This window comes from Phocoena sinus, chromosome 13, assembly GCF_008692025.1.
Source record: "Phocoena sinus isolate mPhoSin1 chromosome 13, mPhoSin1.pri, whole genome shotgun sequence".
Lineage (NCBI taxonomy): Eukaryota > Metazoa > Chordata > Mammalia > Artiodactyla > Phocoenidae > Phocoena > Phocoena sinus.
In genome coordinates, this window is record NC_045775.1 from 25,677,659 (window position 1) to 25,698,728 (window position 21,070).

Genomic DNA, 21,070 nt, shown 5'->3' on the forward strand with positions numbered 1-21,070 from the left:
TGAACACAAACTATCTTTCCATTTATTGGTATCATCTTTAGTTTCTTTCATTGGTGCCTTATAGAGTATGGGTCTTTTACCTCCTTGGTTAAATTTTTTTTCTTAATTAATTAACTTTATTTTATTGATTTTGGCTGCATTGGGTCTTCGTTGCTGCACGCGGGCTTTCTCTAGTTGTGGCGAGTGGGGGGCTGCTCTTCGTTGTGGTGCGTGGGCTTCTCATTGCAGTGACTCCTCTTGTTGTGGAGCATGGGCTCTAGGTCTGCGGGCTTCAGTAGTTGTGGCTCGCGGGCTCTAGAGCGCAGGCTCAGTAGTTGTGGCTCACAGACTTAGTTGCTCTGCAGCATGTGGAATCTTCCTGGACCAGGTCTAGAACCCGTGTCCCCTGCATTGGCAGGTGGGTTCTTAACCACTGCACTACCAGGGAAGCCTTCCTTGGTTAAATTTATTCCTAGATATTTTATCCTTTTTGATTCAATTGTAAGTGGGATTTTCTTGATTTTCCTTTTTGATAGTTCATTATTAGTATATAGAAATGCAACAGATTTCTATATATTAGTTTTATATCCTGAAACTTTACTGAATTCATTTATTAGTTCTAATAGTTTTTTGGTGGAGTCTTTAGGGTTTTCTATATATAGTATCATGTCTTCTGCAAATAGTGATAATTTTACTTCTTCCCTCCCAATTTGGATGCATCTTATGTCTTATTCTCCTCTGATTGTTGTGGCTAGGACTTCTAATACTATGTTAAATAGAAATGTCAAGAGTGGGCATCCTTGTCTTATTCCTGATCTTAGAGGAAAAACTTTCAGCTTTTCATCATTGAGTATGATGTTAGCTGTGTGTTTGTCATAAATGGCCTTTATTATTTTGATATATGTTCTCTATATACCAACTTTGTCGAGAGTTTTTATCATAAATGGTGTTGAATTTTGTCAAATGTTTTTTCTTCATCTATTGAGATGATCATGTGATACCATTCTTGGTATTTTTCTGTGTGTGTGTTTTAATCAAACTATGAACATTGTTGTACCTGTTATTTTACTATCTTTTAAAGACAAAATGTATGATGAATATCTTATCAAGTTAATAAGCATACTTATAACCATCATTGTAATGCCTGGTGCTCTGTATCGTAGTAACCTAGGCTAGAAACCTTGAGATCATCTTTGATGACTTCATCTCCCTCATTCATTATATCCAGTTGAGAATTAAGATCGCCCATGGAATATCATGAATCCATCTGTCCCTCTGTGGTCCCACTATATCTGTCCTATCTCAGCCTTCTTCATTTCTAACCTAGACTGTTGCAGTCATTTCCTAACTAATTAGCAATTATCCATAACTGTAATTTTCTGAACACTAATTATTTTACTTCTGTTTGATTGCTGCAACTAAAACTCCATACTCATGGTTTTTAGAACCCCCTCCTAGCCTTTCTTTTTACCTTTATTACCTGACCTATCTTTCTTCTTTCTGTTCTTCCTTTCCTTATTTCTTTCCTCCTTTCCTCTTCCTTTTCTTCCTGTCTTTTCTCTCTTTCATTGTTTTTCTGCTCCCTGAAATATTGTACTTCTTTTTATATAATAATATTGCTTATTCTTGCCCAAACATGCCATGGGTTTTAATTGCTATTCCCTCAGCTTAGAATGCCTGTCTCTGCCTTTTGAAATTTCATTTGACCACCAACCCAGATCAAATGCCATCTTCTTTTGAAGTCTTCCTCAATTGAATTAATACCTGCATTCTCTGACCTTTCAGTGCATTTTCCATATACTTCATTTGTATTCTGCCTTGTGTTACAACATGTCTGCCTTCCTCCTACATGGATTTCTTTTTTTAATATTTTAAAAAGTCACATTTTATTTAGAGTCATAAATTATTTTATTAACTCTTTACATTGATAATTACTACTAAGTAGTCTTTAAGGAATATCAAGACATTAAGTTTTCTCTTGTTTTAAAGAAAATACCAAGTAATGTTACAACCAAATCATAAATAAAATGTTCATTTCTAATGGAATTTTCAGTAGTATAATTCTAAGCAGTCTCTTTCATATGATTTTGTCCCTTTTAGGCTGGATCTGTTCATGTGAGAATTCGACGAGATGCAAATGAACAAATGGTTCTTGCTCATGTGACCAACAGGCTGTACACACTAGTATCTACTCTGACTGTTCAGATTTTCAAGGATGATTGGATCAGGCCTGCCTTACTGTCTGGGCCTGTTGCAGCCAATGTCCTAAACTTTTCAGATCATCACATAATCCCAATGCCTCCTTTAAAGGGTACTGACGATTCCAACCCTGTTACATCAACTCCAGCTAAACCCAGTAGTCCACCTCCAGAATTTTCATTTAACACCCCTGGAAAAAACGTGAGCCCAGTTATTCTTCTTAATACTCAAACAAGACCTTATGGTTTGGGTCTTAATCATGGACACACACCTTATAGCAGCATGCTTAATCAAGGACTTGGAGTTCCAGGAATTGGAGCAACCCAAGGATTCAGGACTGGTTTTACAAATATACCAAGTAGATATGGAACTAACAATAGAATTGGACAACCAAGACCATGATGTTTTATTTTTATGAGGAATATTGACTCCTTGGCTTTCAGTTTATTTAGTAATCCAACGTTGCATCGACTGTTAAATCATTTACTCTAATTAGAGAATAGTAGGTTTGTTCACATTTCATGAAACCAATGAAACTATATTTTTGTAAAATGTATTTGGGGCAGTGAGAACCTTCTAAATGTTATAGGCTTTAAATAGGCTTCCTTTAGAAAGCTGTTTCTCTAAATTTGAATTTTGCTATCTTTGGTTTCGTAGTTGACTGCAGTGTGACATAACACTACCTTTATAAGAGAGCCACTTGATGGAGTGGATCTGTCACATTATTAAAAATATAATACTTTCTTCAGTGAAATTTATAAACATGCTTCTTGAGTACACATTTTAGGAAAAGAAAATATCCATTTTAAAAGTAAAAGTCTCTTTTATAGATTTTCCAAACATAATTGCTACATTTTCCTTTGAGGTCCTCCTGAATTATGTCTTGCAAAGTAAAAGCAAACATTTTTATCAGAAATTTTAAAACATATTTTACCATCTGGGACAATTTAAAATTTTTACTTATCAGTTTTTTAATAGTTTTTCTCATTAAAAAATTTCAGTACATTTGTAAGTGGCCCATCATTCTCAAAGTGTTTTATTTTGGTTAAATAATACCAAATCCTTAGGTGATATGCAGTGAAGGAATCCCAGTTTTCTGTCTTACATTTAACCAAATACTGACATAATGATAGATTTATCTTTTTGTCACCTTTTCATTGGTTGACTTTAATTCCTCATTTTATTAACAAAATATATCACATATATTACCAAAATAGGTGGAATTCCATACGTAGTAATACGATTTAATCTTTTTTCAAAGTTGCATGAACAATTTGAGTTTACATTATATAATTTTACCAAAACATAGTGGACCCTAGGTTATAGAATACAGTATTGTTATATCTGCATTAGGCAGTTTCTAACTTACTTTGTTTTGCTTTATTGAAAAGTGAATCGAAGTGTGAGAATCATGTAAATTATTTTCCAAATGCAAATGTTAAGGACTTCTAACATGGCCAGCATTACTTATAAAAAGTATAACAAGCAGCGGTCACAGATTACCTATGAGATTTTTTTCATTTTATCATGAGTTTTATAATTAGGTTTTAAAAACGGATTTTGAGAGTGGATTCAACTTTTCTAGAATCCAGTACTCCTGAAGATTTCTGACATTTCCAGCCATCAGCAGCTATCTAGAGAAGATTTTTTTTTTTTTAGATTTTGCAAGTTTCTTCAATAAACTCATCCTCTTTTAAATATGAGCAACACTCCCAAATCCTGTTTCTTTACAGTAGAATCATAAACATCTAAGAAGCCATCTCTGTCGAGCAGAATTGTAGTCATCCTGTGATAAGTGACAATGTCCCAAATAACTTGCTTGATGAGGAGTTGATCATTGTCTTTGACATCTGCAACCCTGTTCAGGCACTTGACCTGCTGAAGAAATAGAGCCCACGCTACCTTGACTGCCGGGGAAAGTGAAACTTTGTAAAATGTGATAAGGCAACCTGTTCCTTGACATTTGTCTTATGTTCTCCAACTATTACTATACCTATTATTGGTCTACTATTACAGGGTGATTTTTCCTCCATTGACCTCATCTAAACGTGAATTCGGGTCATGCATGAAATCTGAAGAACTGCCGTGTACTGAGTGATGATTAAGAGGTATGTGCTGCCATGCTATGCATGTCTTCTCCACCTCCAGGGGATTTTTAAAGTGCCCAGGTACTGAACACAGTTCTGTGAGATGTTAAATGCCTATTTCCTCAACACCCATTTAGAGGTAACACCTGTGCAATTGTCCTTCCAAAGGTGCTTTGATACCCACCTACACTATTTGAGAAGTTGCATATGGGTTCTGAAAGAATTGGCTCTACTTGCTGAAATTCAGTATTGCCAACTGCTTCAGGTGACATTGTTCCAGGCATTATTATATAAAGAAGTCTTATTTGCCAAGATCTGACCAGGTTCTGGATATGAAAATAAGAAGCTTGCCCAGCATAGGCCTAGATGTAGTAGCCTTACTAGTAAATCTTGCCACAGAGTTACTTGAAGCTAGACAAAGAAGTAAGTTTGAATTAAGTACTTGACCCATGGTTTGTGATTAAGAGCAAGCTTCATGGAATATGATTAATCCTGTTTGAGAAATTGCTATATTATAACAGAAAAAAACACCGGACTAGAAGACAAGATTTGGATTCCGATCCTCATGCTGCCACTATATAAGTAGTTTTATAACCATGGGCAAGTCATTTAACTTCTATGAGGTTTCTCATCTGTAAAGTTAGGGTGGGAAATGAAGTAGTTGATCTGGAAACTATCAGCTCTAAAATTGTATGACTAAATCTGCCGAATATATGCCCACTTGTGAAACGGAACATTGTACCTAGTATTTCTTTTCAGTGACTACCTCAGCATACAGGCCAAGTGTTAGCTATGCCAATACCCGAGCCATTAATTGGAGATGCCATGAGAGCAGAGGGTAAACTACAGGTTGACACCATTTTGGTTTTTGTTTATTTCAGACTTGCCTCGACTTAAATCTGTTTAGATTAAACAGATTTTTCTTAGACTTCTTTCTTTGTAGGGAAGGATTATTTTTGGAGGTGGTGGGGAAAAGATTAGGGCAGGGTACCCTTAGCTTCCATAGGGTACAAAATAATGGAGTCCATTTTTTCTTTCTTCCTTAATCTCTGAAGTCACAGATGGAATTACATACACGTATCAGCAACTGGTTTAGCTACTCATTCAAGCCTCTGATTTAGCTACTCATAAACTGCCAATTTTTTGCTTAACTAAAGATTGCTGATCTTTTTGGGGAGTCTGATCTGCTTATGTAAGAAAATACTTTTTAAATTCCAAATTGTTTGAATTAAACTGTTTGAATAAAGAACATACATGGAGTTTTCTCTCTGCTTTTAAATAATTTTGGCTTGTTCTTTATTGGTAACTTTATCCCATATTCAGCAAATGCTTGTTGAGAGTATAGTACATGCCAGGCCCTGTACTAAGTAAATGTGCATACAATATATAAATTTTGCTGATCTGCTATTCTTGAGACCAAAGGGAATACAAGGATAAACAGGAGTCCCCTTCAAGTAACTGATACTCCTAGTAGAAGTGATGGGACACCAGAACTATTTATAGATGTCAAGTTAAACTCCCTCCCATTTCCTCCTCTTCTTTGGGCTTATTTTCTTGGCATCCTCCTCTTTTCCTTCTCCTTTTTATTTGAATGATGAAACTAAGAAAGTAGATTTCCGTGGAAGAGGCCAGCTAGGGAGGTGATGGTGCCACACATCATCCTGATATCAGTAAAAGAAAAAAAGTTTAGAAGGGGTGAGTTAGGCAGACACTGAAGGATATTTTTTAGGTGTATAGTGGATTGCCATTTACTTTCAGACTCTTGGACTAGATGAGCAAAGATTTTTAAATCGCCAGGCTAAAAGTAATGGGGTCCCCAGAGCATTCATGGGCTTAGGGTACCCTTTATTTAAGCAGTTACTAGTTTAAAAGCACCTTTAATAACACTGACATCATCGTCATCAAATTGCCACCCAACAAGCCTAGCTTCTTGGAGAAAAGTTAATTTGGATAGCACATGGCTAAGCTTTCTGACTAATGATGCATCAGGTAAAAGTCTTTTAGTACTGAAGTCAAAAAACACCAGTTGCTTAAGAGTCTCAAATACACTCATGAAGGCAAGCCATCCATCACTGCTCACACAATTTCCTGCCAAATCCAGCTGTTGGAAGTTTTTCAGAGGGTTCTTTTCAAAAAATGCACCTGAATAAAAAGATAGAAATAAGTATGTTAGCTGGAAGCAAAACAGCTTTTTTTTTTTTTAAGAGACCATGTTTGGACTAGTGCTTTGCTTAAGAAAGAAATCAGAATTCTCTGTAGTTAGAGCAGTGATTGTGAACCTGGTCCTTTATATTTGCAAATTATATTTTTACTAAAATGTAAGGGAATCTGATAAATAGTAATTAGTATAGCAAACCAATATAAATGAATTATATATTTTTCCCTTTTCCTGACTCTTCCAGGAAACGGAAAATTGCTTAAAAATTGAGGCATGAGAGATGCAATTAAGACATTCAGTACCTGTTTTCAAAACTGGAGTTGGACTTCGACAATATTAGGTCATTTCCTCTTCTGAAGAAGCAAACACTACCTAACTATTGTTTCTTTGGATATGGAATATTCCTAACTGTGAACTTGAGTAAGTAAGTTCCTTCAGTATCTCAAGATTTGGAGCTTTGGGCTTATTTTTAACCCTCTCTAGACTCCTCAGGAACTTACTCTTTTCCTTACAGAATAGGGCACTCTAAAGTACGTCCTACAAAGGGAAAGTAGACATCCTAGCCATTACCATGAAATCAAAGATAACACCCTAAGGAATGGAGGAGTAAAGAAAAAGTAGGTTTCTGGGTCTGAAAGACTGCACAGAGCAAAGCCACCCCAACTGCCTGGCCTGCCCACTTCTGAGTATTATAGGAGAGGGGAATAAAGCTCTGTGTTCTGTAAGCCAAGTGTGGTTTGGTCTTTTGTTACACCAGCTTAGCCTGTGCCCAGCCTAGCTCATGCATAGGGCCTCACTTTCTCCTCTCTTTCTCCTTCCCATAATGAGCCCTTCTCTCTTCCTTATAGGTAACTTTCTTCCTGCTCTCTCTTATCCCTCATGTTCAAGTCCTTTCTGCCTCTGCTGTCTTTCCCATATGCCTCCCAGCATGGCATGTGGTCAGTCAAAATACTGGTTGCCAGTTAGCGTGTCTGTATATAAGGCTCCTTCCCCAAAGAGCAACTTCATTTCTCCTTCCCAACTAGTAGAACAGATTTCACCACCTAAAAGGAACTTTAATAGAGAAGAATTTCAAGCCCATTCCATCCTCAGAGGGTAAGCTCTTTATACAGGCTGTCTGCCAAGCTTAAAGAATAAGAGAGCTTCTTGCATAATTACTAGAATGTGCGCAAGCAAAAGAACCAAGAACAAGCAATATAATCCATAATCAAGGGCATGCATTTTGTTCATTTAATCTGCAGAGGAGCAGACTACTGAGAAAAGAGGAATCTGTGACATTTAGAGCTGTAGGCTATACGTGGGCTGTGGAGAACACAAGTGGCTTGATCCAAATTTCAGGCAGAATCTCAAATCCTCTGGGTAGAAGGATTCTGATCCTTGAAGGTCCCTTCATCCTAAACAAAACTCTAGTGTTGCCAGAGACCACCCTGTAGTTCCCCTGACCCAGAGCTCTTACCATTTATTTATTCAGCAAACATTTTTGTGCTAGGTGTACCCCGGATTGTGCTAGGTGCTGGGGATATGTAAAAGGACATACATGGTCTCTGTCTCATTGGGCTTATAATATAGTGCGAAAACATACATTATAAAGTAATTCCTGGCACAACATTGTAAATCAACTATACTTCAATAAAAATAAATAAATTAAAAAAAAAGTAATTAGATGGATGTTAGGTGCTGTGGTAGGTCAGGGTGCCCTGGGAGCACACAAAGGCAATAGGCTTTGCAACTCCACTTTGTTTCCAGAGCAGTGGCAATTGGGCTTACATGCTTCAGGAGTAAGGATCCTTCTCAGGTAGTATTGAATTGCCTCCAAGGAAAGGCTCCACAAAGGAAGAGTCTATTTTTCTTTCCTCATCACCCACAGTGAACCTAACCCCCTCCCTGAGGTGCACAGAGCTTCCTATCAACTTGTGCCTCACTCTAAAATGAGAAGAGAACAGTATAGGAATACCAGAGAATTGAGAACAGCCGCCAACAAGGAAGGCTGTTCCTTTGACTAAAAGCCAAACAAAAATGAGGCAACATAGGGAACAGGAGAAACTAACATCAAAAACCTAGTTTTTTTCAGAGACCCTAAAAAGTTACTGTGTCTAACACAACAAAAATAAGATGCTATTTTTTTAAAAGAATACAATTAGAAAACAAGAAAGAGCACTTGGAAAATTATCAGGATCCATGTGGCAGAATGATTTGGCCCAGGATTTACCACTGAGCTAGAACATGAGTACGGTCTGTGGTGGTTTTTTTTGAGAGCAAACTGGATAATGGAGTTCAGATGTGATGGCTGTCTTTTTGAGAACATGCTGGATAAGAGAGTTCCGCCTCAAACATTTAAATCAAACTATGTCATCTAAAAAAGGGTTAAGTTAAAACAGGTGAAATAGATCCCTGAGCTAGCAATGATTTCTTTCTGATAGTCCCAGATTGCTGATGGGCTAGAAACAAAATTTTGGGAGTCAGAATTTTAAAATGGCACTTAAAGCTTTAAGATTAAATGTAATCTCTAAGGAAGAAGAGCAGAGAACCTAGGACCAAGTTTTAAGAGAAATTTGGAGCATTTAATATCTATGTAGAGGAATTGCCATTGCAAAGGACACTGAGAAGTAACCAAGGTAGCATGGAAGTCAAGAGCACATTTCAAAAAGGAGGGGGAGTGCTCAGTGTCAACTTTTACACAGGTAAGTGAAACACTTTGGAAATTTTCCATTGAATTAAGACACATGCAGGTGTGTAGAGAATCAGCTGGAATGAGTAGGAAGCAGAGGATGATCAGGAAGTGGAGATGTACTGAGGGTACATAAATTTTTGCCTCGAAGGGAAAGACAGGGGTTGATAGATAGCCATAGTAGGAAGATAGGAGTCAGGAAGAGTTTTATTTAAAATGAGAGAGATTTGAGCATCTTTAAAAACTGATAGATAATGAAAACAAAACTGATAGGAAAGAGTCAGTAAAGAGGTGCATAATTGGTGAAATGCTGTCCTTGAACAGGAATGAGGGCAGGGCTGGGATCTGAAGCACAGGTAGAGCACAGAGACTGCCCTTAGATAGGAGGGGAGAGACCTACTATAATGTAACAGGACGGAAAAAAGAATCACATCCACTGTGAAATAGTGGAAGACTGGTGGATTAAGGAGAATAAAGTTTGAAATTGTTTATTTAGAGAGTGCTGCATACAGAGGCACAGTAAGATTGCCAGGAAATGTTGAGAGATTGTTTATTGTTTTAATGGACCTCATGTATTCAGAATTGGATAGGTCACTAATTTCACCTGTTCACTCATGAATCTATCACTTGGCCTGAGAATAAGAACATGGGTAAAAACTAGGATCTACTATGTGGTATCCCCCTATTGTACTCGTCTGCCACCTTGTGACCCAAAGAAACTACTATTCTGATGTAGAGTTTATCATTCTTTTGTATTTTTTAAAATGTGGTTTTGACAAGCACTCTATGTCTAAAAAATACATTGCTTAGGATATACTTTTATGGACTTTTGGGGGAGATATAATACACATACCATAAAATTCACCCTTTTAAAGTGTAACTGTAGTGGGTTTTAGTATATTCACAAAGTTGTACACTACTATATAATTCCAGGACATTTTAATCATCCCCAAGAATAAACTCCACAGTCACTAGCATTCATTCCCACCCTACCCCCGACATTGGCAACCATTAATCTACTTTCTTTTACTATAGATTTGCCTATTTTGGACATTTCATATAAATGGAGTCATACCATAATGTGGTCTTTTGTGACTGGTTTCTTTCACTTAGTATGATATTTTCAAGGTTCATCCATGTTATAGTGTATTCTAATACTTCATTCTTTTTATGGCTGAATAATGCTCTATTATATGGATATATCACATTTTGTTTATCCATTCAGTAGTGATGGACATTTGGGTTGTCCAAACATGCTATGAACATTGCTGTACAAGTTTTTGTATGGACATATATTTTCATTTTCTCTTGGGTACCTCAGGGTGCAATCGGTAACTCTATGTTTAACCTTTTGAAGAGGTGCCAGAATGTTTTCCTATTCTAAAATTGAATGTTTCCAATTTCTCTTATGTCCTTGTCAACACTTATTACCTGTTTTATTATAACCGTCCCAGTGGGTTGCAAGAGGCATTTCACTGTGGCTTTGATTTGCATTTCCCTGATGGCTAATGATGTTGAGCATCTTTTCTGATGCTTATTAGCCATTTATGTATCTTCTTTGGAGAAATGCCTATTCAGATCCTTTGCCTTTCTAAACATTGAGTTGTCTTTTTATCAATGAGTTGTAAGAGTTCTTTATATATTCTAGATAGTAGTCCTTTATCAGATATGTGATATGAGTAAAGCCACTACAAACATACATGTGCTTATGTCTCCATTTTGATTAATGAAATTATTTGTGTTGCTCTGTTTTTTCTTGATCAGTCTTGCTTAATTTTTATCTATTTTGTTACTCTTTTTAAAGAACCAACTTTAAGCTTTACTAGTCTTTTTTTAATTGTATTTTTGTTTTCTATTTCATTGATTTATACTCATGTTTATTGTATTGGGGTTTACTCTGTTTTTCTGGCTTCTTAAATTAGAAACTTACTAATTTTCCAGCCTTTTCTTATATAAGTATTTAAGATGATGAGAATTTTATTCAAGCCCTGTTTTTGCTGCATACCACAAGTTTCGTTATATAATGCTTTCTTACCATTTGCTCTAAATATTTTTGTTGAAACTTGTCACTATAAACTTGTAGTGTACCTATCTGCCAAATTGTGTGATTTTCCCCAGTAACCTGAGTGTAGGTACAGAAAAAGTGGAAAATTAAGGACAATCCAGGTTTTCAGTTTTGCCAGCAAATACACTGTATCTAATTTCATACCTTTCCGCCACATCTCATTTTCTCCCTGCATCTCATTAAGTAGTCTTTCTTTATTTAGAGACTCCACCTCTCATTATACTTTCTTCATTTCACTATTGTATCTGTCACACACATCCATCACTAACTGTCATTGCCTACACTGACTTGTAATACTGTGGGCCATGAGAGTTTCAGCTATTGTGACAAGAATGTTTGCAGGATGAAGGGTGGAATTTAAACTAAGTAGGAAGGGAAGTCGAGATAGACAGGGGCTATTCAGTAAGTAGATAGTAGTGAACTCAACAGACGGGAAGTCCCAATGAAGTAAAATGAACTGGTGATGAGTCATTGAGTAACCAGGATGGAAATTTAGAAGGTTGTTGTTTGAGAATGGATTATCTGAATTTAATATCTCAGAGGTAGAACAATTTTAAGTGGAATTTTCATAATCTGATAATTCCATGCTCACAGATGGGTGAAGGAGAATGGAAGAGAAGGACCAAAGAGGAGGTTCCTGAGTGTTGCCTGAGTAGCTTCACAAAAGGAGTGAAGTCTTCTAGGTGGATGACCAGAGTTAGAGGGTGAGGAATTCTGTAAGACAGTTGCCAAAGGCTTCAGTGAATAAGAAAAGGTGACAAGAAGTTCAGAATTCATAGCAATAACAAAGGACAAACCATAGTCCAGTTAAATGGCCTAAGCTTCATGGGAGTAGGAATCCTTAATGAGGTTGGAGAAGGAGAGGACTAGAAGGGCAGAATGAGAATCAAGGAGAACCTCACCTTGCCTTTGAACTCTGAGAGGCATAAAAATCAAGAAAATAAAAAGTGACTAAACAGCTGTAGGGGAGAACCAGGTTTCAGTTAGGACCAGGAGGTGTCTAAAACCTTTGGTAAAAAGGTACTTTTCTGAAAATACTCCCTATGTCTCCAGTGCATCTCCCCTACCCTGTATCTCATTAAATACTTCCTATGACATATTTCCTCCTTACTTCTTCCTATGTAGCCCTTATTTCATTAGACTCCCCATCTCTTATTACCAGTCTGCATTTTCTTATCCCATTTCAAGGCATATTGCATCTCATCCATCACATATACCGTCACTAAATGGGGATGGGAATCCCAAAGCCAGGTCTGATCCAGGAGAGGTGTTATGGACCAGAGCCAGGAAACTTATGCTAGAGGCTTGAACAATTGGTTGGTTCAGATATAGTAAAGAGGTTGTGAAATCATACAAGTGTATTTTAGAATTTTTGGTTGATTTTATATATAAGAAAATAGCATTTACTATAATTGGGTTTCTAAGAACCCAAGCTAGCCTATATCTCATGGCAAATTGCGGAAGTGCTGTAAGTTAATTTGTTCATTCATACAACAAATATTTATTGAGTTTGGGATATATGCTCAATACCAAGTCTAATGGCCTGGGCCTGTTCTCAAAGACCTCACAGTTTAGTGGGGCAGACAGACATATGAATACATTCTCTAAATTCAAATGGTAAGTGCTCTAATAAAAATAAATTCCTGTATATAATAATGAAAACCACTGTTTTTTAAAACCTGAATTGAATATAAGAACATTGGAAGACTGACATGTGTACTAAAGCTGAACATATTCTTACCTATAATCTTTACCTGTAATCCAAACCCACTCCTACATAGATACCAAGCAGAAATGTGGCCATTTGTTCACCAAAAGATATATACAAGGTTGTTCATAGCAGCACTATTCACAATATTCAAAAACTAAAAATTACTCAAATTATCAACAGTAGAATGGGAAAATCAGTTGAGGTATGTTCACACAATAGAAGATTTTACAACAATGAGAATGAATGAACCATGACTACACATAATAATATGGATGAATTTCACACACATGATGTTCAACCAAAGAAAACACAAAAGAATACATACTACATGATTCCATTTATATAAAATTCAAAAACAGTCAAGACCAATCTATGATGTTAGAAGTCCGGATAGCAGTTACCCTTGGGAGAAGGGAGCTATAAAGCTGACAATCAGATTCTGTTTCTTGATCTGGGTACTAGTTACATGGGTATGTGAACCTTATGAAAATTTCTTGTACTATCTACTTAGGATTTGTACACATTTCTGTGGGTATGTTATACTTCAATTAAAAAGTACAAAAACAAAATGAACCCTAATTCTGGCTTCATCTGCCTTTTAACATGATTCATATTATGGAGGAAATAAATCTTTTCTTCTCTTTGATGTTTATAGAGCCCAGTGGTGGAGAGGTAGAGGAGAGACCTGGAACTGAAGCCTGTTGTTTATAGAGCACATTAATATATCTTTGGCTATGTGAAGGAAGGTCCTGAACCGAGCTTGGGCTTAGGGTGCTAGATATAATTGAATTACTCATCATAATAACATGGAGGGATTTTTTGTTTGTTTGTTTTGGATTGCTGGGGTCTGTAAGAGATGGGGATGGAGGAAGACAGGGCAGTTGACAGGCAACTAGAGCCTGAATTGGCAGAAATGTTCTTGCATCTCATTGGGAATGGGGAAGTGCCAATATTAAATTTAATCTGCTATTCAGAACTATCATGTAATCCCACCCTTCCCAATTACTTATAAGCATTCAGTAAATCTGCTACATCTATAATTATACTGGGGCCTTCCAGTAGAAATTAAGGATAAGTGACTGTTCTACTGATCTGAGTGACTTGGAGCAGCGGTCCCCAACCTTTATGGCATCAGGGACTGGTTTTGTGGAAGACAATTTTTCCACGGACAGGGGAGCGGGTGTGGGTTGGTGGGTGGAGATGGCTCAGGCGGTAATGGGGAGCAGTGGATGAAGCTTTGCTCACTGGCCCGCCCCTCGCCTCCTGCTGTGCGGCCCAGTTCCTAACAGGCCGAGGACCAGTACTGGTCTGCAGGCCCGGGGGTTGTGGACCCCTGACTTGGAGGGTAGGGAAAGGAATCACTGCAGGAGGCAAGATTACACAGATCTAGAGTCACACAAGAGCAGAAATGCAGAGCCAGAAATGACCATGGAAACAGAAGCCCTGGATCCAGGATATGGATTAGAGCAGTGGGGTTTTTTTTAATAACCATTTTTAAAATTGAAGTATAGTTAATTTACAATGTTGTGTTAGTTTCAGGTGTACACCAAATTGATTGTTCTATATATATATATATATATATATGTGTGTATGTATATTTTTTCTTTCTCAGATTATTTAACATTATATGTTATTACAAGATATTGAATATAGTTCCCTGTGTTGTACAGTAGGTCCTTCTTGCCCATCTATTTTATGTATAGTAGTGTGTATATGTTAATCCCAAATTCTCCCCCTGCCCCCGCTGTCCCCTTTGGTAACCATAAGATTGTTTTCTATGTCTGTGAGTCTATTTCTGTTCTGTAAATAAGTATTTGCATCATTTTTTTAGATTCCACATATAAGTGATATCATGATATTTGTCTTTCTCTGACTTACTTCACTTAATATGATCATCTCTAGATCCATCCATGTTGCTGCAAGTGGCATTATTTCATGCTTTTTATGGCTAAGTAATATTCCATTGTATATATGCACCACATCTTCTTTATGCATTCATCTGTCAATGAACATTTAGGTTGCTTCCACGTCTCGGCTTTTGTAAATAGTGCTATGAACACTGGGGTACATGTATCTTTTTGAATTAGAGTTTTCTCAGGATATATGCCCAGGACTAGGATTGCTGGATCATATGGTAACTCTATTTTTAGTTTTTAAAGGAACCTCCATACCGTTTTCCACAGTGGCTGCACCAACTTACATTCCTACCAACAGTGAAACAGGGTTCCTTTTTTGGATAAGTGCTTTTTCTTAAGCTTCAGGGTATCCCCTCCTTTAGAGGAACATGAGATGAATTTAATGGATTGCAATCAGCATTTGTTTTAAGTGAAATTGGATAGATAGTAAGAATAGAAAATAACAGAGTGTATCACACATAGCAAAAGATAATTACTTTCTGTGAAACTTTAAAAATGTATATGTATGTGTGTACTGGATCATGAGATAAAATATATTTTTAAAATGTGGGTCCTAGTCAAAAAAAGTTCAAAAGACTCAGGACAAGAGGCTTAAAACAACCATCTAGGTTATGTATAGCGGTGCAGAAGAGGGAGCATAAGGAGACTGTTTCACCAAGAAGGAGATATGTCAGCTTGGTCTTAAAGGACTATAGGAGGAGGTGAAGGACTTCCTAGAGGGAGTGCATATACAAAGGCATTTCTGGGAACTAGCAAGAGTTCCATGAGGATGGAACCTCACATAGGTGGGGAGGCATGCAGAAGATGAAGGTGGAGAGGAAGGTGTATTGAAACTCTGTTATAAAGGGTCTTATACATCAGAAGCGAGCAGGTTATATTTTATTTTGCAGGCTAAGGAAGATCTTTTTTAAAGGAAAATGACCCTAGCATCTGGTTCCCCTTGAAGCCCCCCAGAGGATAATGATCATAGTACCATTTATTGAGCATATACAGTGGGTCAGTGTTGAACTTCTTACTTAATATGCATTAGCTCAATTACGGATTAGCACAATAACCTCTCATATGGGAGACATCATAATTTTCCCCATTTGACAGATGAGCAAACTGAGGCTCAGAGACTTCACGTTGCTGCAGACCATACCTCTATCAAGCAGAAGGGATGGGCAGGTCTGTCTGACTCCAAAACAAAGGCACCTAACCACTTCATAATGATAGAGCCTCTAGAGGGGCCTGACAGATAGCAGTCTTATCACCTGGCTAGAGAGCAAAGGCAGAGAACGCTTGGCTTTCACTCTTCAGCTTATGCCTCAAGCCCAAGTAGACTGCTTTTTATACCTCTGGGAGGTGGAGGAAATGGCTGGAGGAGAGCCATGCCAGCACCTACACTCTCTCCCTCCTTTCATCAACTCTTCTGTCTCTAACCCTCTCCCTGCTTCAGTATGAGAACCTTCTGATGTCCCTGTTTCTTTATAAAACAGGGATAATAATGTTAGGTTTTATTAGATATATAATGATAATTCCACAAGTTCTTTTTAAAAACACTTTGAGAACAAATTAGCAACTACTATTGAGTGTTCATTTAGTCATTTTTTTCACTTGCATTTTGGGGTACATCATGACAGTTAAATTTCCAAGAGTCAGCTGTCTTCTGTTATGTTTAAATTTCTCATTTACATATGGAAGTGATTAGCCACTAGGCTATTAAAGTAAAATGGCAAATCACTGCCTAGCTTAGTTCTTAATAAACACACCATCTCCTTCTCTGGTCTCGATGGCCAGCCTTAGAAGTGGGCAAATTAAGCAACTACCTACTTAAAGATTTCAAAGATGGTAAAAGGTTTTTACCTAAAAATGCCTCCCCCACCTGTAATTCTAATTCTATACACTCCCCAACAGCCTCCTTGAAGAAAAGACATATCCTTTCCAACTTGCTTTAGGTATGAAGTTACCTGAGAGGGATTATTTATTAGCTAACTAATTAGTCTGTCACAAAAGGCACCTGCTTCCAACATCAACCGGAATGGCAGGGAAGCCTGAAAGAATGACAGCCAAGATGATATGATTTGGTGGGTTAAGGAAAGTGAGGGGGTAGAGGAGGTGGAAGTAGAGTTAGAAATTAAGGGAAGGAAAGATCCATAACTTGGAGCACCACTAAGAAAGGCAAAACCTTTGGGCAGGCCTCTCCAGGAGACTACAAGACCAGCAGCCATGTGGCTGACAGGGTCTTGGTGCTCCAGCCAGCTGTCAGGCCTGTGCCTCTGAGGTGCGAGACCTGAGTTCAGGACATTCGTCCACCAGAGACCTCCCAGCTCCATGTGATATCAAATGGCAAAAGCTCTCCCAGAGATCTCCATCTCAATGCCAAGACCCAGCTCCACTCAACAACCAGCAAGATACAGTGCTGGACGCCCCATGCCAAACAACCAGCAAGACAGGAACACAGCCCTATCCATTAGCAGAGAGGCTGCCTAAAATCATAACAAGGTCACAGACACCCCAAAACACACCTGCAGACACAGTCCTGCCCACCAGAAAGACAAGATCCAGCCTCATCCACCAGAACACAGACACCAGTCCCCTACACCAGGAAGCCTACACAACCCACTGAACCAACCTTAGCCACTGGGGGCAGACACCAAAAACAACAGGAACTATGTACCTGCAGCCTGTGAAAAGGAGACCCCAAACACAGTAAGCTAAGGAAAATGAGAAGACACAGAAACACACAGCAGATGAAGGAGTAAGGTAAAAACCCACCAGACCAAAAAATGAAGAGGAAAAAGGCAGTCTACCTGAAAAAGAATTCAGAGGAATGATACTAAAGATGATTCAAAATCTTAGAAACAGAATGGAGAAAATACAAGAAACGTTTAACAAGGACCTAGAAGAACTAAACAGCAACAAGCAATGATGAACAACACAATCAATGAAATTAAAAATTCTCTAGAAGGAATCAATAGCAGAATAACTGAGGCAGAATGGATAAGTGACCTAGAAGATAAAATAGTGGAAATAACTATTTCACAGCAGAATAAAGAAAAAAGAATGAAAAGAATTGAGGACAGTCTTATAGACTTCTGGAACAACATTAAACGCACCAACATTCGAATTATAGGGGTCCCAGAAGAAGAGGAAAAGAACTGAGAAAATATTTGAAGAGATTATAGTTGAAAACTTCCCTAATATGGGAAAGGAAATAATCAAGTCCAGGAAGTGCAGAGAGATCCGTACAGGATAAATCCAAGGAGAAACACACCAATACACATATTAATCAAATTATCAAAAATTAAATACAAAGAAAAAATATTAAAATCAGCAAGGGAAAAACAACAAATAACATACAAGGGAATCCCCATAAGGTTAACAGCTGATCTTTCAGCAGAAACTCCAAGCCAGAAGGGAGTGGCAAGACATATTTAAAGTGATGAAAGAGAAAAACCTACAACCAAGATTACCCAACAAGCATCGCATTCAGATTTCATGGAGAAATTACAGACAAGCAAAAGGTAAGAGAATTCACCACCACCAAACCAGCTTTACAACAAATGCTAAAGGAACTTCTCTAGTCAGGAAACACAAGAGAAGGAAAAGACCTACAATAACAAACACAAAACAATTACGAAAATGGTAATGGGAGCATACATATGGATAATTAGCTTAAATGTAAATGGATTAAATGCCTCCACCAAAAGACATAGACTAACTGAATGGATACAAAAACAAGACCCGTATATATGCTGTCTACAAGAGACCCACTTCAGACCTAGGGACATGTACAGATTGAAAGTGAGGGAATAGAAAAAGATATTCCATGCAAAGGGAAATCAAAAGAAAGCTGGAGTAGCAAGTCTCATATCAGACAAGATAGACTTTAAAATAAAGACTATTACAATAGAAAAAGGACACTACATAATGATCAAGGGATCAATCCAAGAAGAAGATATAATGATTGTAAATATTTATTCACCCAACATAGGAGCACATCAATACATAAGGCAAAAGCTAACAGCCATAAAAGGGGAAATTGACAGTAACACAATCATAGTAGGGGACTTCAACACCCCAGTTTCACCAACGGACAGATCATCCAAAATGAAAATAAATAAGGAAACACAAGCTTTAAATGATACATTAAATAAGATGGACTTAGTTGACATTTATAGGACATTCCATCCAAAAACAACAGAATACACTTTCTTCTCAAGTGCTTATGGAACATTCTCCAGGGTAGATCATATCTTGGGTCACAAGTCAAGCTTTGGTAAATTTAAGAAAATTGAAATCATATCAAGTAACTTTTCCAACCACAATGCTGAGACTAGTTATCAATTACTGGAAAAAAATCTGTAAAAAATACAAACATGTGGAGGCTAAATAATACACTGCTTAATAACCAAGATATCACTGAAGAAATCAAAGAGGAAATCAAAAAATACCTAGAGACAAATGGCAATGAAAACACAACAACCCAAAACCTATGGGATGCAGCAAAAGCAGTTCTAAGAGGAAAGTTTATAGCAATACAATCCTACCTCAAGAAACAAAAAACATCTCAAACAACCTAACTTTACAGCTAAAGTAATTAGAGAAAGAAGAACAAAAAAACCCAAAGTTTGCAGAAAGAAAGAAAGAAAGAAAGATCAAATCAGAAATAAATGAAAAAGAAATGAAGGAAATGATAGCAAAGGTCAATAAAACTAAAAGCTGGTTCTTTGAGAAGATAAACAAAATTGAATAACCATTAGCTAGACTCATCAAGAAAAAAAAAGGCAGAAGACTTAATAGAATTAGAAATGAAAAAGGAGAAGTAACAGCTGACACTGCAGAAATACAAAGGATCATGAGAGATTACTACAAGCAACTATATGCCAATAAAATGGACAACCTGGAAGAAATGGACAAATTCTTAGAAAAGCACAACCTTCTGAGACTGAACCAGGAAAAAATAGAAAATATAAACAGACCAATCACAAGCACTGAAATTGAGACTGTGACTAAAAATCTTCCAACAAACAAAAGTCTGGACCAGATGGCTTCACAGGCGAATTCTGTCAAACATTTAGAGAATAGCTAACACCTATCTCTCTCAAACTCTTCCAAAGTATAGCAGAGGGAGGAACACTCCCAAACTCATTCTACGAGGCCACCATCACCCTGATACCAAAACCGGACAAAGATGTCACAAAGAAAACTACAGGCCAATATCACTGATGAACATAGATGCAAGCAAAAATCCTCAACAAAATACTAGCAAACAGAGTCCAACAGCACATTAAAAGTATCATACACCATGATCAAGTGGGGTTTATCCCAGGAATGCAAGAATTCTTCTATATACACACCAATCAGTGTGATAAACCATATTAACAAATTGAAGGAGAAAAACTGTATGATCTTCTCAATAGATGCAGAAAAAGCTTTCGACAAAATTCGACACCCATTTGTGGTAAAAACCCTCCAGAAAGTAGGCATAGAGGGAACTTACCTCAACATTATAAAGGCCATATCTGAGAAACCTACAGCCAACATTGTTGTCAATAGTGAAAAACTGAAACCATTTCCTCTAAGATCAGGAACAAGACAAGGTTGTCCACTCTCACCACTATTATTCAACACAGTTTTGGAAGTTTGAGTCACAGCAGTCAGAGAAGAAGAAGAAATAAAAGGAATCCAAATCAGAAAAGAAGAAGTAAAGCTGTCACTGTTTGCAGATGACATGATATTATACATAGAGAATCCTAAAGATGCTACCAGAAAACTACTAGAGCTAATCAATGAATCTGGGAAATAGCAGGATACAAACTTAATGCACAGAAATCTCTGGCATTCCTATACACTAGTGATGAAAAATCTGAAAGAGAATTCAAGGAAACACTCCCATTAACCATTGCAACAAAAAGAATAAAATACCTAGGAATAAACCTACCTAAGGAGACAAAAGACCTGTATGCAGAAAACTAAATGACACTGTTGAAAGAAATTAAAGGTGATACAAACAGATGGAAAGATATACCATGTTCTTGGATTGGAAGAATCAACATTGTGAAAATGACTATACTACCCAAAGCAATCTACAGATTCAATGCAATACCTATCGAACTACCACTGGCATTTTTCACAGAACTAGGACAAAAAAATTCATAATTTTTATGGAAACACAAAACACCTCAAATAGCCAAAGCAATCTTGAGAAAGAAAAATGGAGCTGGAGGAGTCAGGCTCCTTGACTTCAGACTATACTACAAAGCTACAGTAATCAAGTCAATATGATACTGGCACTGAAACAG

At 37.4% G+C, this 21,070-nt stretch overlaps 2 protein-coding genes across 7 annotated transcripts in view; one reads left to right on the top strand and one right to left on the bottom strand.

The window, feature by feature from the left end:
* The window catches only part of SLC30A6 (solute carrier family 30 member 6), a 37,933-nt gene extending 32,389 nt beyond the window's left edge, over positions 1-5,544 (top strand). For 2 of the 4 annotated variants that reach the window (XM_032652538.1, XM_032652539.1), the window contains one exon: positions 2,080-5,544. In XM_032652538.1, coding sequence (XP_032508429.1) covers positions 2,080-2,580 — 501 coding nt within the window. In that variant the 3' untranslated portion in view covers positions 2,581-5,544. The remainder of the gene's footprint in view (positions 1-2,079) is intronic. The other 2 variants (XM_032652540.1, XM_032652542.1) reach the window with 1 other exon arrangement.
* A 520-nt stretch (positions 5,545-6,064) lies between these two features.
* The window catches only part of NLRC4 (NLR family CARD domain containing 4), a 39,220-nt gene continuing 24,214 nt past the window's right edge, over positions 6,065-21,070 (bottom strand). For all 3 annotated transcript variants that reach the window (XM_032652536.1, XM_032652537.1, XM_032652535.1), the window contains one exon: positions 6,065-6,407. In XM_032652536.1, coding sequence (XP_032508427.1) covers positions 6,115-6,407 — 293 coding nt within the window. In that variant the 3' untranslated portion in view covers positions 6,065-6,114. The remainder of the gene's footprint in view (positions 6,408-21,070) is intronic.